Source organism: Rhinolophus hipposideros (genome assembly GCF_964194185.1).
Source record: "Rhinolophus hipposideros genome assembly, chromosome: 24".
In the NCBI taxonomy this organism is placed as follows: Eukaryota; Metazoa; Chordata; class Mammalia; order Chiroptera; family Rhinolophidae; genus Rhinolophus; species Rhinolophus hipposideros.
In genome coordinates, this window is record NC_138070.1 from 29076878 (window position 1) to 29095619 (window position 18742).

The 18742-nt window shown below is 41.7% G+C and overlaps 2 protein-coding genes and 1 pseudogene across 10 annotated transcripts in view; 2 read left to right on the plus strand and 1 right to left on the minus strand.

Moving 5' to 3' along the window:
• Positions 1–15622, plus strand: part of TMEM45B (transmembrane protein 45B) — a 36506-nt gene extending 20884 nt beyond the window's left edge. The window contains exons 2-7 of one of the 2 annotated variants that reach the window (XM_081036695.1): positions 7537–7721; positions 8485–8681; positions 10688–10894; positions 11800–11984; positions 12464–12609; positions 13677–15622. In XM_081036695.1, coding sequence (XP_080892821.1) covers positions 8501–8681; positions 10688–10894; positions 11800–11984; positions 12464–12609; positions 13677–13785 — 828 coding nt within the window. In that variant the 5' untranslated portion in view covers positions 7537–7721; positions 8485–8500 and the 3' untranslated portion in view covers positions 13786–15622. The remainder of the gene's footprint in view (positions 1–7536; positions 7722–8484; positions 8682–10687; positions 10895–11799; positions 11985–12463; positions 12610–13676) is intronic. The other variant, XM_081036696.1, reaches the window with a different exon arrangement.
• On the plus strand, positions 908–4301 carry LOC308492328 (heterogeneous nuclear ribonucleoprotein A1-like; annotated as a pseudogene). The gene is made up of 2 exons: positions 908–950; positions 3232–4301. The product of its transcript is annotated as a heterogeneous nuclear ribonucleoprotein A1-like (transcript).
• Positions 15609–18742, minus strand: part of NFRKB (nuclear factor related to kappaB binding protein) — a 38472-nt gene continuing 35338 nt past the window's right edge. For all 7 annotated transcript variants that reach the window (XM_081036692.1, XM_081036689.1, XM_081036691.1 and 4 more), the window contains 2 exons: positions 18304–18439; positions 15609–18185 (listed from right to left, as the gene is read on the minus strand). In XM_081036692.1, coding sequence (XP_080892818.1) covers positions 18060–18185; positions 18304–18439 — 262 coding nt within the window. In that variant the 3' untranslated portion in view covers positions 15609–18059. The remainder of the gene's footprint in view (positions 18186–18303; positions 18440–18742) is intronic.

Sequence of the window (18742 nt, forward strand, 5' to 3'; positions counted from 1 at the left end):
AGCACCGCCAACATTGCACTCTTTCTTGGAAAACACTCAGAGTCTGGCAGGCCCCCGTGATTGGCCTTAGTGTGTTCTGAGACTTTTGCTGAGTTGCTCCAGGCTCAGCACTGGTAGCAAACCAGAATTTACATTAACATGATGACAGTAATTCTTCCCACTTTAGTCACTCCTTGAGACCCTACCTCACCCAACTTGCATACTGCACAAGGCTTTATCTGTGACTGAAGCTTAAGGGAGCTGGCAGGTGGCAGCAGGACTCCAAGTGTGCTGGAATATTGTGGAGTTATCCCAGGACTGATACTGGTGGCAAGAGACCTCGGTTCACAGTGAGGCCTCTTCCACATGCCTCCAAGTTTAGCACAGGAAGCAAATAACTATAAATTGCTTTATAGCTCCTACCAGGTAGTCCCCAGCCAGTCATAGGCAGTGGATGACCTGGGCCTGCACCAGAGCTCCTCCCAAAAGGCCCTAGAACCAACATACTTGGAGGTTGGCTTCAGACCACAGCAGAGCACTGCCCAATTACCCCCACAAGCAGAACACACAAAGGGTGGTTTCAACAAGCATCAGAGCCCACTAAGGTGAATCTTGCTCATGAACTCTGTCTCTGGTATGTTGCTTACCTCCATTTCATTTAGTTCTTTTTCTGGATTTTTCTGCTGCTCTTTCATTTGGGATACATTTCTTTGTTTCCTCATTTGGGCTGCCTCTCTGTTTTTGTTTCTGTATATTAGGTAGATCTACCATTTCTCCAGTCTTGGCTGGGTGGCCTTATATATTAGGTGTTCAGTGGGGGCCAGGTGCTCCAGGAGTATCCCTTGTGTGAGTTATGTACCATCCTGTTATAGTTGAGCCTAGATTGCTATTGGCATGTCAGTAGGATTAACCATCAGGCTGATTGGCTATGGGGTTTGGCTACATCTACAGCTTATGGGGTGCTGTGGGAGGTAAGCAACATACCAGAGACAGAGTTCAAAACAATGGTTATGAGGATGATCAAGGAACTTAGTGAGAACTTCAACAAAGAGATAGCAAGCATAAAAGGGGACATGGAAACCATAAAAGCAGACTAGATGAAGTAGAGGATTGAAACAGTGGTTGGGAAGACAAGGTAGAAGAAAACATCCAATTGAAGCAGCAAAAAGGAAAAAAAAAGAATTTAAAAAAATTAGGATAGTTTAAGAGACCTCTGGGACAACATCAAGTATAACAACATTCGTATCATAGGGGTACCAAAAGAAGAGAGAAAGCAAGCGATTGAGAACCTATTTGAAGAAATAATGACTGAAAACATTCCTAACCTGGTGAAGGAAATAGACAAGTTCAGGAATCACAGAGTTCCAAACAGGATGAACCCAAACAGGCCCACACCTAGACACACTTATAATTAAAATGGCAAAAGTTAAAGACAAAGAGAGAATCCTAAAAGCAGCACGAGAAAGGTAACTAATAACTTATAAGGGAGTTCCCATAAGACTGCCAGCTGATTTCTCAACAGAAACTTTGCAGGCGAGAAGAGATGTTACACGAAATATTCAATGTGATGAAAAGCAAGGATCTACAACCAAGACTACTCTACCCAACAATACTATCATTTAAAATCAAAGGACAGATAAAGAGCTTTCCAGACAAGAAAAAGCTAAAGGAGTTCATCACCACCAAACCAGTATTACAAGGAATGTTAGAGGGATTCTTTAAGACGGAAGGAAAAGATCAAAATTATGAATAATACATTGACAATAGCTACATACCTATCAACAATTACTTTCAATGTAAATGGATTAAATGCTCCAATCAAAAGACATAGACAGGATGAATGGACAAGAAAACAAAACCCTTACATATACTACCTATAAGAAACTCACTTTGGGTTGAAAGACACACACACAAAGTAAAGGGATGAAAAAAGATATTTCATGAAAATGAGGTGGGGGAAAGCTAGGGTAACAATACTTATACCAGACAAAATAGACTTTAAAACAAAGGCTATAAAGAAGAGACAACGAAGGACCCTGTAATCCCACTTCAGGGTATTTATCCGATGAAACCCAAAACACTATTCTGAAGGGACATATGCATCCATATGTTCACTGCAGCATTTTTTATAATGGCCAAGATGTGAAGGCGTCCTAGGTGTCCATCAATAGATGACTGGTTAAAGAAGAGGTGGTACATATGTATATACCATGGACTATTGCTCGGCCATGGAAGGGAATGGGTTCTCACCATCTGCGGTGGCATGGATGGACCTGGAGGGTGTTGTGCTGAGTGGAGTATATCACACAGAGACAGACAGAGAAAATGTGATTTCCCTTATATGTGGAATCTAAGAACAAAATTAACAAACAAAACAGAAACAAATTCATAGATACAGAGAACATTTTGATGGTTGTCAGATGGGAGGGGGTGTAAAGGTGTGGGTGAAAAAGGGGAAAGGATTAAGAAGTACAACTTGGTTGTTACAAAGTAGTTATTGGAGTGTAGGGTACAGCATAAGGAACATAGTCAATAATATTGTAATAACTGTCTATGGTGTCAGATGGGTACTAGATTTGTTGGGGTGATAGATGCAAAGGGGTTTGGGGCAGGGAGAAAAAGGTGAAGGGATTAAAAAATACAAATTGGTAGTTACAAAATAGTCATGGGGATGAAAAGTACAGCATAGGGAATATAGTCAATATATAGTAATAACTACGTATAGTGCCAGGTGGGTACTAGCCTCGTCAGAGGATCACTTCTCAAATTATGTAACTGTCTAACCACTATGTTGTATACCTGAAATTAATATAAAATAATATTGAATGTCAATTGTAATTGATAAATTTTAAAAGAGGGGGAAAGAGGAAGGGGAACAAGAGGTCCAAATTTCCCGGTATAAAACAAAAAAGTCATGGGGATGCAACATACAGCATGGGGAATATAGTCAGTAATATCGTGATAGCATCGTATGGTGTCAGATGGTTGCTGGACTTACCATGGTGATCACTTCTTTAGGTGTACAAATGTTGAATAACTATGGTGTACCCCTGAAACTAATATAACATTTATGTTAGCTCTATTTTTAATAAAAGTATTTCTTTAAATCCTGATTTAAATATGGGCCAAAGATCTTAACAGACACCTTACCGAAAAAGATATATACACCTTTCTGTTGCTGGATGCCACCAAGTAAGCATTGTTAAATCTCCCCTCACGTGGTCGCCACGTCTAAGTCAGAGTCTCCCTAAGAGCAGAAACAGCTGCGGAAGCTCTTCATCGGAGGTTTGAGCTTTGAAACAACTGATGAGAGTCTGAGGAGCTATTCTGAGCAATGGGGAACGCTCACAAACTGTGTGGTGATGAGAGCCCCAAACACCAAGCGCTCCAGAGGCTTTGGGTTTGTCACCTCTGCCACAGTGGAAGTTGTGGATGCAGCCATGAATGCAAGGCCACACAAGGTGGATGGAAGAGTTGTGGGACCAAGGAGGGCTGTCTCAAGGAAGATTCTCGAAGACCTGGTGCCTGCTTAACTGTGAGAAAGATTTTTGCTGGTAGTATTAGACCCTGAAGAACATCACCTAAGAGATTATTTTGAACAGCATGGGAAAATTGAAGTGATTGAAATCATGACTGACTGAGGCAGTGGCAAGAAGAGAGGCTTTGCTTTTGTAACCTGTGATGGCCATGACTGTGTAGACAAGATTGTCATTCAGAAATACCACACTATGAGTGGCCACAACAGTGAAGTAAGGAAAGCCCTGTCTAAGCAGAAGATGGCTAGTGCTTCATCCAGCCAAAGAGGTCGAAGTGGTTCTGAAAACATCAGTGGGGGTTGAGAGGTGGTTTTGGTGGGAATAACAATTTTGGTCATGGATGAAACTTCAGTGGTCGAGGTGGCTTTGGTGGCAGTTGTGGTGGAGAATGTGGTGCGGTGGGGATGGTTGTAACGGATTTGGTAATGATGGTGGTTATGGAGGAGGTGGCCCTGGTTACACAAGGAAGCAGAGGCTCTGGGAGCTGTGGACAGGGTTATGGATACCACACAGTAGCTATGCCGGGAGTGGCAGCTATGACAGCTGCAACAATGGAGGCAGCGGAAGTAACTTTGGCGGTGGTAGTGGGAACAATTTGGGAGTTGGCAGAAGCTACAATGATTTTGGCAATTGAAACAATCAATTTTCAAACCATGAAAGGAGGAAACTTTGGAGGAATAAGATCTGGCCCCTATGGTGGTGGCCAATACTTTGCCAAACCACAAAACAGGTGGCTATTGTGGTTCCAACAGTAGCAGTAGCTATGGCTGGGGCAGAGGGTTTTAATCACCACCAGGAAACAAAGCTTAGCAGGAAAGGAGAGACAGAGAAGTGACAGGGAAGCCACAGGTTACAACAGATTTATGAACTCAGCCAAACACAGTGGTGGCAGGGCTTAGCTCCTACAAAGAAGACATGTTTTAGACAGTACTCATGTGTATGGGGAAAAAAAATAGAGGACTATATTTGTGACTAAGTGTATAACAGGTTATTTTAGTTTCTGTTCTGTGCAAAGTGGAAAGCATTCCAACAAAGGGTTTTAATGTAGTTTTTTTTTTTTTGCACCCATGCTGCTGTTGATCGCTAAATGCAATAGTCTGATCATGATGCTGAATAAATGTGTCTTTTAAAAAATAAAAGATATACAAATAAGCATATGAAATGATGCTCCACATCATGTGATTAGGGAAATGCAAATTAAATGAGATACCACTACGCATCTATAGAATGGACAAGATCCAGAACACCGACAATAGCAAATGTTGGAAAGAATGCAAAACAACAAGAACTCTCAGACATTGCTGGTGAGAATGCAAATCGCTACAGCCACTTTGGAAGACCGTTTGGCAGTTTCTACAAAACATACTCTAACCATACAACCCAGCAATCCTGCTCCTTGGTATTTACCCAAAAGAGATTAAAAACTTATGTCCACACAAAAACATGCACACAGATGTTTACAGCAGCTTTATTCATAACTGCCAAATCTTGGAAGCAGCCAAGATGTCCTTCAGTAGGTGAATGAGTAAATAAACTGTGGTACAGACAGTAGGATATTATTCAGTGCTAAAAATACGTGAGCTATGAAGCCATCATAGCAAAAACTTAAATGCATATTATTACTGAGAGAACCCAATCTGAAGAGGCTACATACTATATGATTCCAATTATATGACATTCTGGGAAAGGCAAAACTATGAAGACAATAAAAACATCAGTGGTTGCCAGGGGAGGGGTAAAGGAGAGATAAACGGCAGAGCACATTTTAGGGCAGTAAAAATACTCTGTATGATATTATAATGATGTAATTATACATTTGTGCAAACACACAGAATGTGCAGCATCAAGTGAACCCCAAAGTAAACTATGGACTTTGGGTGATGATAATGTGTCAATGCAGGTTCATCCTTGGTAAAAAAAATGTACCATTCTGGTTAGTGTTGTCAATACCAGGGGAGATTATGAATGTGTGGGGGCAAGGCATATACAAAAAAGTCTCTGTACCTTCCTCTCAATTTTGTTGTAAACCTAGTACTGCTCTAAAAAATAAACTTAAAAAAAAACCAAGAGACATAGAAAACAAATAGCAAAATGGTTGTAGATGTAACCATATCCATAATTACATTAAATATGAATAGACTAAATAAACCATTTTGATTAAAAAAAAAAGACAGATTGTCAGCCATGCAAATTCTCAAAGAATCTACCTTTCGTGCATATTTTGGGAAACAACTAGAGGCATGTTAAAGGAAGTAAACCCAGAAAGAAAAATAAATAGCATCTAAGAAACAGGGGATCCAAAACAGGAAAAAGGCAAAGAGAATTTGGTAGATGGTACTGAGTGCTTCAGGATGAAAGACAACCAGTCCAGTTTTGGAGTAAGAAGCTAGAAAGCCCTGGAAGAGAGGTCTCTAATAATAAAACGAAACTGATAAGTTATCTGACGTTAGAATATCTAGACATCAGTTTGGTAGAAATTTGACAGATCTGTTAGCTATTTTGTATAAAAACATAGTGATTAGATATATGGAAAACTAAATAAATGAAAAGCAAGGCAACTATTAACTCCAGAATAAAACAAAAACATTGAAAACATTACCCATAATACACTATTTGGATCAGCATTCATTCCACAAATATTTGAGTACTCACTATGTGTCAGGCCCTGTTGCAAGTACTGGGCTAACTGCAATAACAAAATAGATCAAATTCCTATTTTCAAGGAGCTTACATTCTAGAGGATGAAGATAGATGCTTTTTAAAAAATTCAGCATGTAGTATCACATAGTGATTCATGCTTTAAAGAAAATTTAGAAGTATACATGGATTGAAAGGGGGAACATGTCTGCTATTTTACATAAAGCAGTCAGGGAATAAAACATTTGAACAGAGACCCAAGTAAAGTGAAGGAAAGAACTGTTGACTGTCTGCGGGAAAACTGTTCTTGAGAGTGTGCGGCCCTGAAGCAGGAGTGGATTGTACTTTTTTAAGCAATGGAAGGGATCCTGTGTTGCAGGGGTAGACAGGTAGGAGAGATCAAAGAGGGAGCACAGGATCACATGGCGCTTACAGGCCCTGGAAAGGACTTTGGATTTACAGAGCCATAATAATGAAATGAATGATTTAAACAAATGAGTCTAATGTAACTACTGTGGAAATGAAGGGGTGAAGAGAAGGGAGAGGTCGTAAAGAGAGCTCCAGGAAGTTGGTCGATAATGTCTGACAACGATAAATTAACAGATGGCAGCGTGCACACATTAACTAGAATCATGGCGGTCAATACCAGAAGAAACAGCGGAAAGGGTTTAAAGTGGTTCCACTAGGGGGTGAGGAGGGAGGGAACATGGGGCAGCTGTTTTGCACTGTAAACCTTTAAATACTGTTTGACTTTTTAAAAACTATAAGCATTTTTTTTAAAGCTTGTGAAATTTCTTTTTGAAGGGTGGAAACCTCAGCTGTAAATGTATCAGACAGGAAACAGCCCTGACGATGTAGCCAGTGACAGAGATAGGACCCCCAATGGCCAGGGTTTGAAGTAGGTTGTGCAGACCGCCGATCCTCTATCTCCCTATATGGTATTTCCTAGCTCCCTATCAACTGTTATTTTTCTCCCATCCTATATTTCTTCAGGTCACCACCTAGGCCACAGGGAAGAACAATGATTTTCCTTTTGAATAAATTCTATATAACACTCATAATGTTGACCTGATAGTCTATACTAGTGTAAGATAAAAGAAACCATGCCTGAAATCTTTTTTTGGAATAAGGTGGTGTTTATATAACTATTTTGACTTTTGCCAAACTTGAATCATATTGACCATTTTCATTTATACTAGAAGGCTGCATCAAATCTAATTTTCAAATTATCTTCCAATTAGGTGAAAATGATACTGTGCATTTATTTGCCCGTCTTCAATTACAGTGCGGTTTATTATCAATTTGTATTATTTGTGAATTTTGTTCATGTCTTTGCTCATTCTTCTATGCTTTTTTTTTCTTTTTTTTTTACTAATTTGTAAAGGCTCTCCAAGGGAACATTGTGAGAAGAGAACAGCTACTTGGAGTCACTGCCTCGGCATTGTACAGTGTGACAACCCTACTCACACCCAGAGTCTGGACATTTAGAAAAGACCTGAGCTTAGGATTCCCACCCCAAGTTCTGGCTTTGCTTTTCCCAGGGTGCCTTTTTAAATAACCACTTAAGAGGTAAGGCCTCAAAAAGTCAGTGACCCTTTACCCCAGCCATCTTAAAAGTAATAGGTGCTTGCTACCCTGCTGTCTGTCTCCTGCTGGCTTGTGACCTGGGACAGAGCTGCTGAACGTAGCAGCTCATTGCCTCCCTCTGCTACCCCATTTCTGGGATCTGTAAGTAATAAATCTTGTGATACTGTTGCCTTTGTGTGAGTGTATTGCAACTATGCCTTCAGCCAAAAGAGCTCATTGTTTTCATTTCCCCAAGGTGGGAGCTTGGATGCTGAGGGAGCTCCCTGCCAATTGTGTGTGGCTTGTGCCTCTTCAGTCAGCAGGTCATAACCTGCATATTCATAATTCAATGCGCCAGCTCAGCTTCTCAACACAAATATTCATTTACCATAGCTGTTAACAAACATTTTCCTGATTTGTTGTTTGCCTTCTGTGTTTTTGATCTATAAAATGCTTATGTTGGTGAATATTTTTCTTTCCTAGTCCCCTCCTTTACGTTTGGAAGGCTTTTATACCCTGAGATCAGTTACTATTTACCTATCCTCCTCCCCACCTCCGCCTTGGGCCAGTGTTATCCACCTGGGCAGATAACTCACTCAGCAGACAAGACTTCAGTGACACAACATAAAGACTTATTTTGTGAGAATGAGTGGATCCTTCTTAATACAGCTATGACTGGAAATCCTCAGTCACATATGGGGTTTCCTTTCAAAATATCCATTTGTTTTCTTCATTCAGCCACCTAACAGCTGTCCCTATTTTTCAGGTGTCCTAGAACCCCGATGGCAAACTTCAAGGGCCATGCTCTCCCAGGGAGTTTCTTCTTGATAGTTGGACTGTGGTGGTCAGTGAAGTACCCATTGAAGTACTTTCATCAAAAGAGAAAAAGGAGCCAACTGACTCATTATTATCAGCATCTCGAGATCATTGAAGCTGCAATCAGAACTTTATTTTCAGTCATTGGTAAGAGTGGGGTAATCTGGTCCAGAGGATCTGTCCATCATACCCAGAATCTTTAACCCATTTTCTGGACCCTGTGAAATGGATGTTTCCACTGGTAGGGATAATAGAACAAGGATTTTCAATTGGTCACTAAATACTTTATCATAACATCTGTTGTGTACCGTAATATTAACAGTTAAAATAGCACCTTACATCTTAGTGCACTATGAAAAATTACCAAACAAACTACATTTTTGCCCTGGAAGGACATAGGTATAAGTTGTAGGAACTGAAAGCATACTGCATGAAAAAGATAAAACACAAAAATAGAAAAAAACAAATAAAGTTCATGTATGGGAGTTATGAAGAAGTACTAAATGGAGTTTTGTTTTAGAAAAATTGTCTCCCCCCTTCCAACTGTCTCTCCACTAAAATCTCAAGAGTAGTTAACACCAAACTCACTGGCATATCCTCCACCCCCAAATCTCAAGCAGTTATAAAGAGGGGAATTTATGCTAGAAGGCTAGTGAGAGAGGCAGTGGAAGACATTGAAAAAAGCCAACAGAGGCTGGTTTGGGAGGGATCTTTCTTTACTGTGCCCCATTCCTACAAAATCCACCCACTTCCCCTTTACTTGTCATCCATCCACTCCACTGGTGGCCCTCAAGGAACAAGTGCCAACAGTAGAAAGTGTTTTTTCTCAGGATTAGCCCATCACGTAAGTAATGAGGGGTCTTATTCTGAGATTGCATTTGCCAAGTACCATCTTTGGCTTACTACAGTCCTTGGGAGGAGCTGAAGCAATGACAGTACCTTCTCTTGGAGTCAGCAAACGTACATAGCTTTGTTTGCCCAGTCCAGCTGAATTTTCCCATTCAGCAGCCATTCGGGCATCAGAAAGGCTTTCTCATCTTTCTGGAGCTGAGAACGGGCCATATAGCTTAAATGGTAAGGACAGCATCAACTTTGCCTAAATGAAGCTAGAGAAATTCTATTTGGGTGAAAATAGTACTCGTGAACCAGTAATCTCTTGAACTCCTGCCCTGTGCCAGGAACTTGTTCTGGATATCGGTGATAGGAGTACAATGGAGAACCACAGTCCCTGCTCTCACAGGGCTTCTGCTCTAGTGTCACAGAGACTTCCTCTTCCTGGGTTGTTTTCACCAACTCCTTGATCCTTTATACATAAATCCAGAAATGGGTTGGGTTTCAGGAAAAAAAAGTTTGGTGAACTGGACTCCAGCATGTTGTCGTGGAAGATTTACTCTAGGCCCTAAGAACTTTGGAGCACCAGGCATGAAGGCAATTCTTTTGCCTTCCAAAACAGGTGACAGTAGAAGGGATGAGAACTGAGAGCTAGCTACACTGTGGCCCAGCTTCATCCGTCTTCTGGCCCCAGTCTCTAAAGCTTGCCTCTCCTAAGATACAGTATGGCTAGAAACACCAAGGTGAAGTGTTTAGGACACTGAGACCTAAAGCTATGGGAAGGACCCAAGGTCAAAGAGCTTGCTCCGTGCCTAGGAAGAGCAGTCACTTGAAGTATGCCCTGACAGAAACACAACTGGGAGCTGCTTCTCTCCCTCAGGTATGCACAAGTGTCCTCATCACTAGAATCTGCCTTTTCGGATTCTGTATTCTCAACCTAATTGTTTCCTCCCACGATTTCTTTCACTGCTCACTTGGCAGAGGGAGCCTAAAGATTAAGGTACCTGTCAAACTCACTTAGGTGACAATGCCTTGCTTTCAGCTACTAGACATATTTCTTGTAGACCTGTGTGGCTGCATTTGTTTCTATTGTTTCTGCTCTTCCCCATCTCCCCTCAGCCCAAGAAACAATAAAGGCAAGAGGTCTACATAGGTTCCTCAGCAAATACCTTTTTACTAAGTTAGCTGCATCTGAGGCAGCAAAGTAGATCCACCTTCATCCACATTTCGACCTTGTTCATGACTCGAGATTATTTTTTTTGCTGTTTCGTGTTTGTCTTGTAACTACTCTTCCCTCAATTTCCACTCTCATTTCCCTGCAGGGATCCTGGCAGAGCAGTTTGTTCCGGATGGGCCCCACGTCCACCTGTACACTGAAAATCACTGGATAAAGTTAATGAACTGGCAGCACAGCACCATGTATCTATTCTTTGCAATCTCAGGAATCACTGATATGCTCACCTATCTCGTCACCCACATTCCCTTGGGGGTTGACAGATTGGTTATGGCTGTGGCAGCATTCACCGAAGGTAATTTAGTGGTAAAGATAGAAAAAGGATTCTGAAAAGAAACTGACAAGTTGTGTTTACAAAGTATCAGGGTCTTTTGTAAGAACAGAACTATTGCAAATACAACCTTCCCCAGAAAAATCCAAATCTCTGAACTTCAAAGACCTGAGCAGGACTTGGTCTTTTGCTCTGGATGGTACAGATGATGTATTCCATAAAGCAGCACGTGAAAGCACGAGGCTTTTAGTTAGAGCCACTGGCCAACAGTGCACAAACTTTCCCTGCCCTCCCCAAGACATCACTCCCGTGCTCATGTGTGTTGAGTGCATGTGTGCACACCCACACAGAAACATACAGGAACACTGTGAACATACCAGACTGGTTGAATGCCACCATGCAAGACTCCCTGTGGTTTGGGGAAAACACTGCACTCCACCCCCCACCCTGAAGTGTTACTGTCTGGACTGCCTCACAAATAGGAGACCCATCCAGAAACTAGGACAGATCTCCCAATATATCCCCTATTAACTGGGGTCATGAAAAAGCATTTTGTAACCCAACAACCTCACTTTTGTACCTCATTCAGGAAGAGTTCAAAAAGGTGGAATGAGGGCAAAATTGAAATTCAAGTAAACACAGTTTGTTACAAATCAGCAACGTTTCACTTACCCATCCTGTATTGAACCCTGAGATTTAAAAAGATATATTCTTTGCTGTTTATACTCACTTCACACACATACATGAAATACACTTAATCTGCATATTTGTTGCCCTGTAATGTTATATAAACTGACTTCCCAAGTGCTGAAAAATCTAGCTTTGAGACCGGTCTAGGAGGAAATTCTAACAATGGAGAAAGTCCAGAATGAATGCTCTGAAGTAGAAACAAGCAAATTTCTCACAGCTGTTAAATGGCTTTGTGGCAGGTTTTCTCTTCTACCACCATGTTCATAACCGACCACCATTGGACCAGTACATCCACTCGCTCCTGCTGTGTGCTGTGTTTGGAGGGGCTCTCAGTATCTTCTTAGAGGTGATCCTTCGGGACAATATTGTGCTGGAACTTTTCCGAACCAGTCTCGTTATTCTTCAAGGCACCTGGTTCTGGCAGGTAATTATTCAATGTTCCTCACATTGTATGGATAAAGAGGCCCCACTGAGCATGTGCAAGTGAAGTCCTGATGGTGCAGCACTAACATACACGTCCATGGGTTTAGATGGCTGCTTTTCTTACCATCCATGTACCTTTAATATCCTGCTGACCCATTAACAAGCAGAATCTATGGAACATACACAGTGCACAGATTACATATTTCCTTATCTGCCCTCCTTAATCGAGGTACTGATACCATCTACAGGCTCCACTTGCTAAACTGTTCACCTGACATTTTGGTTTAAAGAAGCCTCTACTAAAACCGGAATTAACTTAGAGCAGTTTTCCTGTACAAAAGGTTTTTCTATGCTAACGTGGGCATGGGAAATGAGGTAGTGGGGAAGGTGTGGACACCTCTCGTGGCCACAGGAAGGAGGCTAGGTTGCTTTCTCAGGACCAACGAATGACAAGGCTGACTTCCCTGTATAATCCTCCAGATTGGGTTTGTGCTCTTCCCACCCTCTGGAGCACCCGCATGGGACCAGCAAGATGACTCAAACATCATGTTCATCACCATGTGTTTCTGCTGGCACTACGTGGCTGCCCTCTGCATTGTGGCCACCAACTACTCTCTTGTTTGCTGGTATGTCTGAGAGAAGATGACTCTGATCGTTTTTTTTCTTCCTAGCCAACCCCTGCCCCAGAAATTTATTGCACTGCATTATTTTTATTTCCAGTGACTCACCTTTCTTAACTAAGCAATGCTAAGCTCTACTGCTTAACAAGTACCAACTGCATGGAAAGTTCTGTGCAAGGTACCCTACACCTGCAAATGAGGGTGATGAGGCTTTAAGAAGGTAAAGGACCTCTCAGGTCACAGTAATGTGAGACCCAGATTTCAAATGAAATTCTGACAGATTTTTAAGCCTGTGGTATGATAGGAAAAAACTGTGAATTAGGCATCAGCACTGGATGGCAGTCCCTGCTCTGTCCCTGGTTCATTTTGAGCCCATGACCTTATTCCTGGATTTGCCCTATCTACTTCCCAGCGCTGTTGTGACAGTAAGATACTACAGAGCAAGTGCACTCTAAAGCGCTCTTCAGAGGTTATTATGATAGCTAAGAATCCCTATGTGCGTTCTCCCAGGCACTGTGGGAAGCACTTAAAAGTGTACTACCCCATTTAATCCTATCACTTTATGAAGTATGTAGTGTACATTTTAGAGAGCTTCAAGAGACAAAAATTTCATCAAGTTCACCCAATGAGTAAATGGCAGAGGTTCTCTTTAGTTACAGTGCCGAGTGACTTTTAGCATGTATTATTAGTTCTGTTGTTGCAGCTGCCCCTTTTCCTGGTTCCTGATTTCCCTAGCCAAAGCAGATATACTTCACCCAGAAGGAGTTCCACACAGACCAAACAGAAGGCAACTCAAGGTTATAGTTTTAGTTCTATGGTCAATGAAACAATAAAGTGGGAGGCAGGAGACCCAAGTTTAGTCTCAATCACAACATTAACTATTAAATATTATTAACTGTGGTCTTTTTATCTAACAATGAATACTGTCCAAGAAGTCAGATATGTAGACAGGTAATCACAGTATCTGATAGAGCTATAAAGAAAGCACTTTAGGAACCAGTAGATGCCTTCACTTCCTTGGGTGAGGGAATAGGGAAGTCTGAGGGGCTAATTTGTCTGTTTCTCTATTACAGCCTTTTGCATCGGTTAAAGAGGCATGGAGGAGAAATCATTGGGATTCAGAAGCTGAAGTCAGATCACACTTTCCAGAAGGCCCTCTTGAGTGGTTCAGATGAAGAGTGAGAGGAGGCCATCAGTCATCAGTGGGGGTGGCCATGTCCCTTTGAGCACAAACAGCTAGTGTTCAAAGGTGTAGCTCGTCTCTCCATTTTAATGCTTGCTTTGGTCTGCTCTTACAGTTCTATTTGCACCTTCTTATTTAATTGACTAAAGTGTGTGTCAGTGTGATATCCTTCATAAAGCAAAATGAAGCAAGCCTTTGTCTCTCAGAAATCAGAGACTCTGAAAGTTTCAGAATAGGGAGTGGCTTCATGAATGAATCCAGAATATGAATCCAGCAGAACTTACTGCTTTTAATGATGTATCTCTTTTCTTTCTTAAGAAAGCAGGTACTTCCTTTTCAGAAAGTAAGTCAATGACAGTGCCTTTAGAGATGCAATTCCAACATGTGTTTTTTAAAAATAGTAATTCACGAGCTTTGGTATTTTCAGTGTTACTTGTTAAAACATCTAACTAATCATAGTATTCCAGAGTACTGCAATACCACAGTTGATAAGTGATAAAGTTGGGCCAAAGGTGATTTTTTTTTTTTTTAATAATCAGGAGCCTAGTTAGTAGCCCAGCTGAGAGCTGGAACTCAGATGTTCTGACTCCTCAAAAGTACCCTCATAAGAGGATGCTGACAAGAAATCTGTATAATGGGGTAGAGAGAAAAATGTCAGGCCTTGAATTTAAATACAGCTGAAAGCAAAGGATAAGAATCTGTTTCGATACTCTAGTCTTGCTTCTGGATCTGTTCTTTTTTTAAAAAAACTTTCTTCATCAAATATTTAACATTTACTTGGCACTGAAATGGTTGTAAGGATTAACAAAATATGTGTCCAGCAAGGAATTCACAATCTAATGGGAGAGATATGCAAGCAGTTACATACAGGGTGACTGGTGCCAACGGGGTAAGTACATAAAACACCATGAGAGATAAAAGAAGGAAGACAAGTGGGAAGTTTGCCCCATAGAAAAAAGCACATTCAAGGCCAAGAGAACAGTTTGAACAAAGGCAATGAAGCAAGAAAGAATATGGAGAGTTAAATATATTAAGTTCTATAAATTGGTAAAAGAAGGTTAGGACAAATTTGAAAGGTCTTATAGACCAAACAGTACCATTCGTTTGGCATTTTTCAGATTTTGAAATATGTATCTCACTTGTTTCTCACAACCACCTGTAATGTAAGCACATCAGGTTCTTCAGAGAAGTTGATTAGCCTAAGGCCACACAGCTACTAAGTTGCAGAACCAGTCTTCAGAAAAATTCAAAAGCCAGCTTAGTTAGCCTCTGCCCCATATTAACACAAATATGGCAGAGATCATTTATCTGAAGCACTGGTATGCGCTTGAAGGAACATTGTATTCAGTGAAAGGTAAGCTCCCAGACTTAGCTAGCATTTCAGAGTTGAAGTCACAGCTTAGGGGGTAAGAATGAGCTACTTGAAAAAAACACCGATTTAATTTTTAGAGAACTGTTGGTCCCCTTTCAGGATCCATTTTGGTTTGCCTGCTTAGTAGTAACCCAAACATTCATTCAAGGACTAGAGGACCTAATGTTGGCAATTAATGTAAAACATGTTTTTTCCTTAGGGACTGGAGGTGGGAAGAAAGAACCTATTCTTGGTTTTTACTTCCAAAGTGAAGATCTCTGTTTTGAATAAAAAGGGGTGGGGCAGAATACTTTAAGGAAATGCAGTATTTTCTCCAGAGTGAGATGAGGTGTGAAGATTAAATATGAAACATTAACATTTATCTGGATGCCCCTTTCACAGCATGGTTGGGGATACCTTCACGGAAGTGATCGACTCTTGCATAAACATTCTTGCATGTGGTATTAAAGCACAAACTCATCACAATGCTATTCTCCAAATGCGTCTAAGAAAAGTCTTAGACACATGGTTTGAATTTTACCAATCTCTGTCAACCAGACACTGAAGCTGCCACAAGTTCTTCTGGAATTGTTCCCCCCAAACACCCTCCAGAGCCACCTCTCTCTATAAGACCCCTGAGGTCTGCATCCAAGGAACCATGTTTGGTAAAAATGCTGGTGACATCACTTGAACTCCAACAGGGGATTTCCATTCCCTGTGCTCCACTGACAGGCTGGCCAGTGCCCAATTATGCTTCCCAGGGAGTCAGTCCTACACAGGCATCCTGAAACATAACCTGTCCTCGGATGTATAAATGTGGGGTAGAGTTGGCGCTGAATACCAGAGCTACTTTTATGAAATCATATGTTAAGTAAATTCAGAGGGCGTTTGTTTTAACCAGCAGTAAATACCTGAAACAGGATTCTTCAAATTTATACCTTTTTCTCATTTAGAAACTGTCACACGGACTTTTCGTGTGAAATGGGACTCTAGGAAATAATGACATGCAAATATGAAAGCATTATAAAACACAGATGCAGTCTCCTTTACTCAGATAAAATTCGCCTCCTTTACTGCAGTCCCTACCTCTCACCATTACCAATCTTACTTCTGTGCCAGCCCTCTACTATCCCTCAAAAGCTCAATCTTACCTCAGCCAATTCACCTCTGCTCTTTGTAACCCAAGCCTACCACTGTTAATTCCACCTCATCCCCAAGTCTCACCCATGACACATCACAGCATCCTCTCCTTAGGAAAGCAGCAGAAAGGGCACTTGACTTAGAAGACTGGATTTACATCTTGGTTCTCTTTAACTTCAACTGAGACTTGCATTTTCTCACAAACAGGGACAATACTATCTATTTCATAGAACTGCTTTAAGGCTCAAAGGAGATGTCTGTAAAACCACTGCGTCACCAACAAGTCACTCTGTCCCTGCTCCTCTGCAACTCACCCAATCACTCAACTTCCACCCAGCAACACCCTCTAAACTAAGCCATTCCAATTTTCCGCCCTCCAATTCCACTTCCTCATGCCAACCCCATGAAGTATCATCACTAAATTTCCACAGATTAAAGACATTTTTAGTAATCTGGATACTTTCAAGAGATAGGGAAGTCCTGTCATCGCAGAAAAGCTTTACCACCCAACCCCTGCTCCGATACAAAAGAGGCATATATTATTAACAACCAGTGCTTTAATTAAATATGACATTTTAGAATTTCATTCTAGGCTCTGCCTATAGCTTGATGGAGGCTGAGAACTGTGAAATAGCCAGGATTAAATGACTTGCAAATCCAGATTGACCTCTTCTGTGGTTGGTGCTGCCTAGGAGGGGCACCTACTCTCTTCCTGCCATCTCTACTCTGGAATAGAAGTCAGCAAAGTTTTCCTTAAAGGACCACATAAAAAGTATTTTAAGTTTGAGGCCATATAGTCTTTATGGCAACTATTCAGTTCTGCCTTCAAATTGAAAGCAGCTTGAGATAACACATAAACGAATGGGCATGGGTTGTATTCCAACAAAACTTTATTGACAAAAACAGGTGGCCAGCCCAAGGGCCATGGTTTGCTGACTCTTGTTCTGGAGCAAAGGAGAGTATATAATCTCTAAACTGAAATAGAGTGTGTGCTACAAAAGCAACATCTCTGCTGGCATTCACCTACTGAGTCCACTGGCTGTGGACGTGCATGTGAACAGGCTTGATGAGGAGGACAAAGTCAGCCGGTGAAGATATAGACCACAATCAGGATCTTGATACCCCACCTTTAAGAGGTAGTGCCAAATTAGTCCCATTTGAGGGAACCCACACAATCTCACTTTCGATGTGTCTTTCCCATCTTAAAGCCTCTTCATTTCTATGTAGTTACCAAGTAAGCCACCAGCTTATAAGAATCTTGCTATTTTCTCATTCTGGTCAAAAGAGTAAGTAATCAGTTTAGGGGGGTTAAAGCCCAGGTTTCTATTTGACAAACATGTACAATAGGTTCTTTAAAAAAATAAGTTACGTAAAAATTTATGGACACAAAACACTTATTAGATCACTAGTCACAGAGAGGACCAGAAGCTAAAAAATACCATCCACATGTAGAACGAGGCTTATTCACTGTCTGCACTCTGTAACTGTAAGCCCTCTCTTGGTATCCTACTCTCAGGACAGAACTTTGGATTGTGTGACACAACTGTGACCTCACACAATTCTAAGAGAGACGCTTCTCCTGGATCGGTACAGAACAGACCTGGTGTGAACCTTTCTCAGTGTCCTCCACTGTGGAGTGTGGCAGCAGAATCCTGGCCACTGCTGCCATCATCCCACTACTGGCCTTCCTTAGACAGATAAGCTTAGATGAGACCTCCCTTCCTTTTAGCCAGAAGGGCAGACCAGGTACGGGCTTTTATGGAAGCCATCTTTCTCTCAGAATCACTGTTGTTCAGGTGCCTGCTTGGGAGATGGAGCTGTGGTCACAACAACAGTGGAGACTGCTTTGGACGAACCAGAAGCTGTTCCCTGTTGAAGATGGGACGCAGGGACAGTCTGGATGCGCACCTGTTTGCAAAGAGAGAATGTCTGGTCAGCAGACTGCAAATAGGCTCATGAGTTGAGAGCAAACAGCAAGGAAAGAGAGAGAAGCCTGGTATGGCCAATAGTTCGCCTTGGACCTTACCTGTGTGGCCTGACCTTGTTGCTGAAGCTGCTGCAACTGCTGGGCAGTGAGGAAACTCACAGGCTTATTACCAGCAATGAGCTTAGTACCTGCCGGCATGGTGGTGAGGATGATATTACGGCCCAACCCACTGAGGCTGTGGAGGGAAAGCAGGAGTGAGATACAGGACAGGACGGGGTATTACCTCCCGCCCAGAATGAGGCCATGTATTGAAGGAAAACAAGGAGGTCTGGTGCCCAGGGAAAATTCCAGCATTCTGGACTGAAATGGAAACCAGGGGTGAGACTACCTTTCTTCCAGCTTCTAAGTTTCCCATGACAGGAGAAGAGAACAAGCCCAAAGACTCCCAGTGCTTTGGATAAAATGACCCTGGTATCCATACCTTCATCAGTGGGCGTAATGGACAGGGAGGTGTGTGCTCCTAACAAGAAACTCTCCC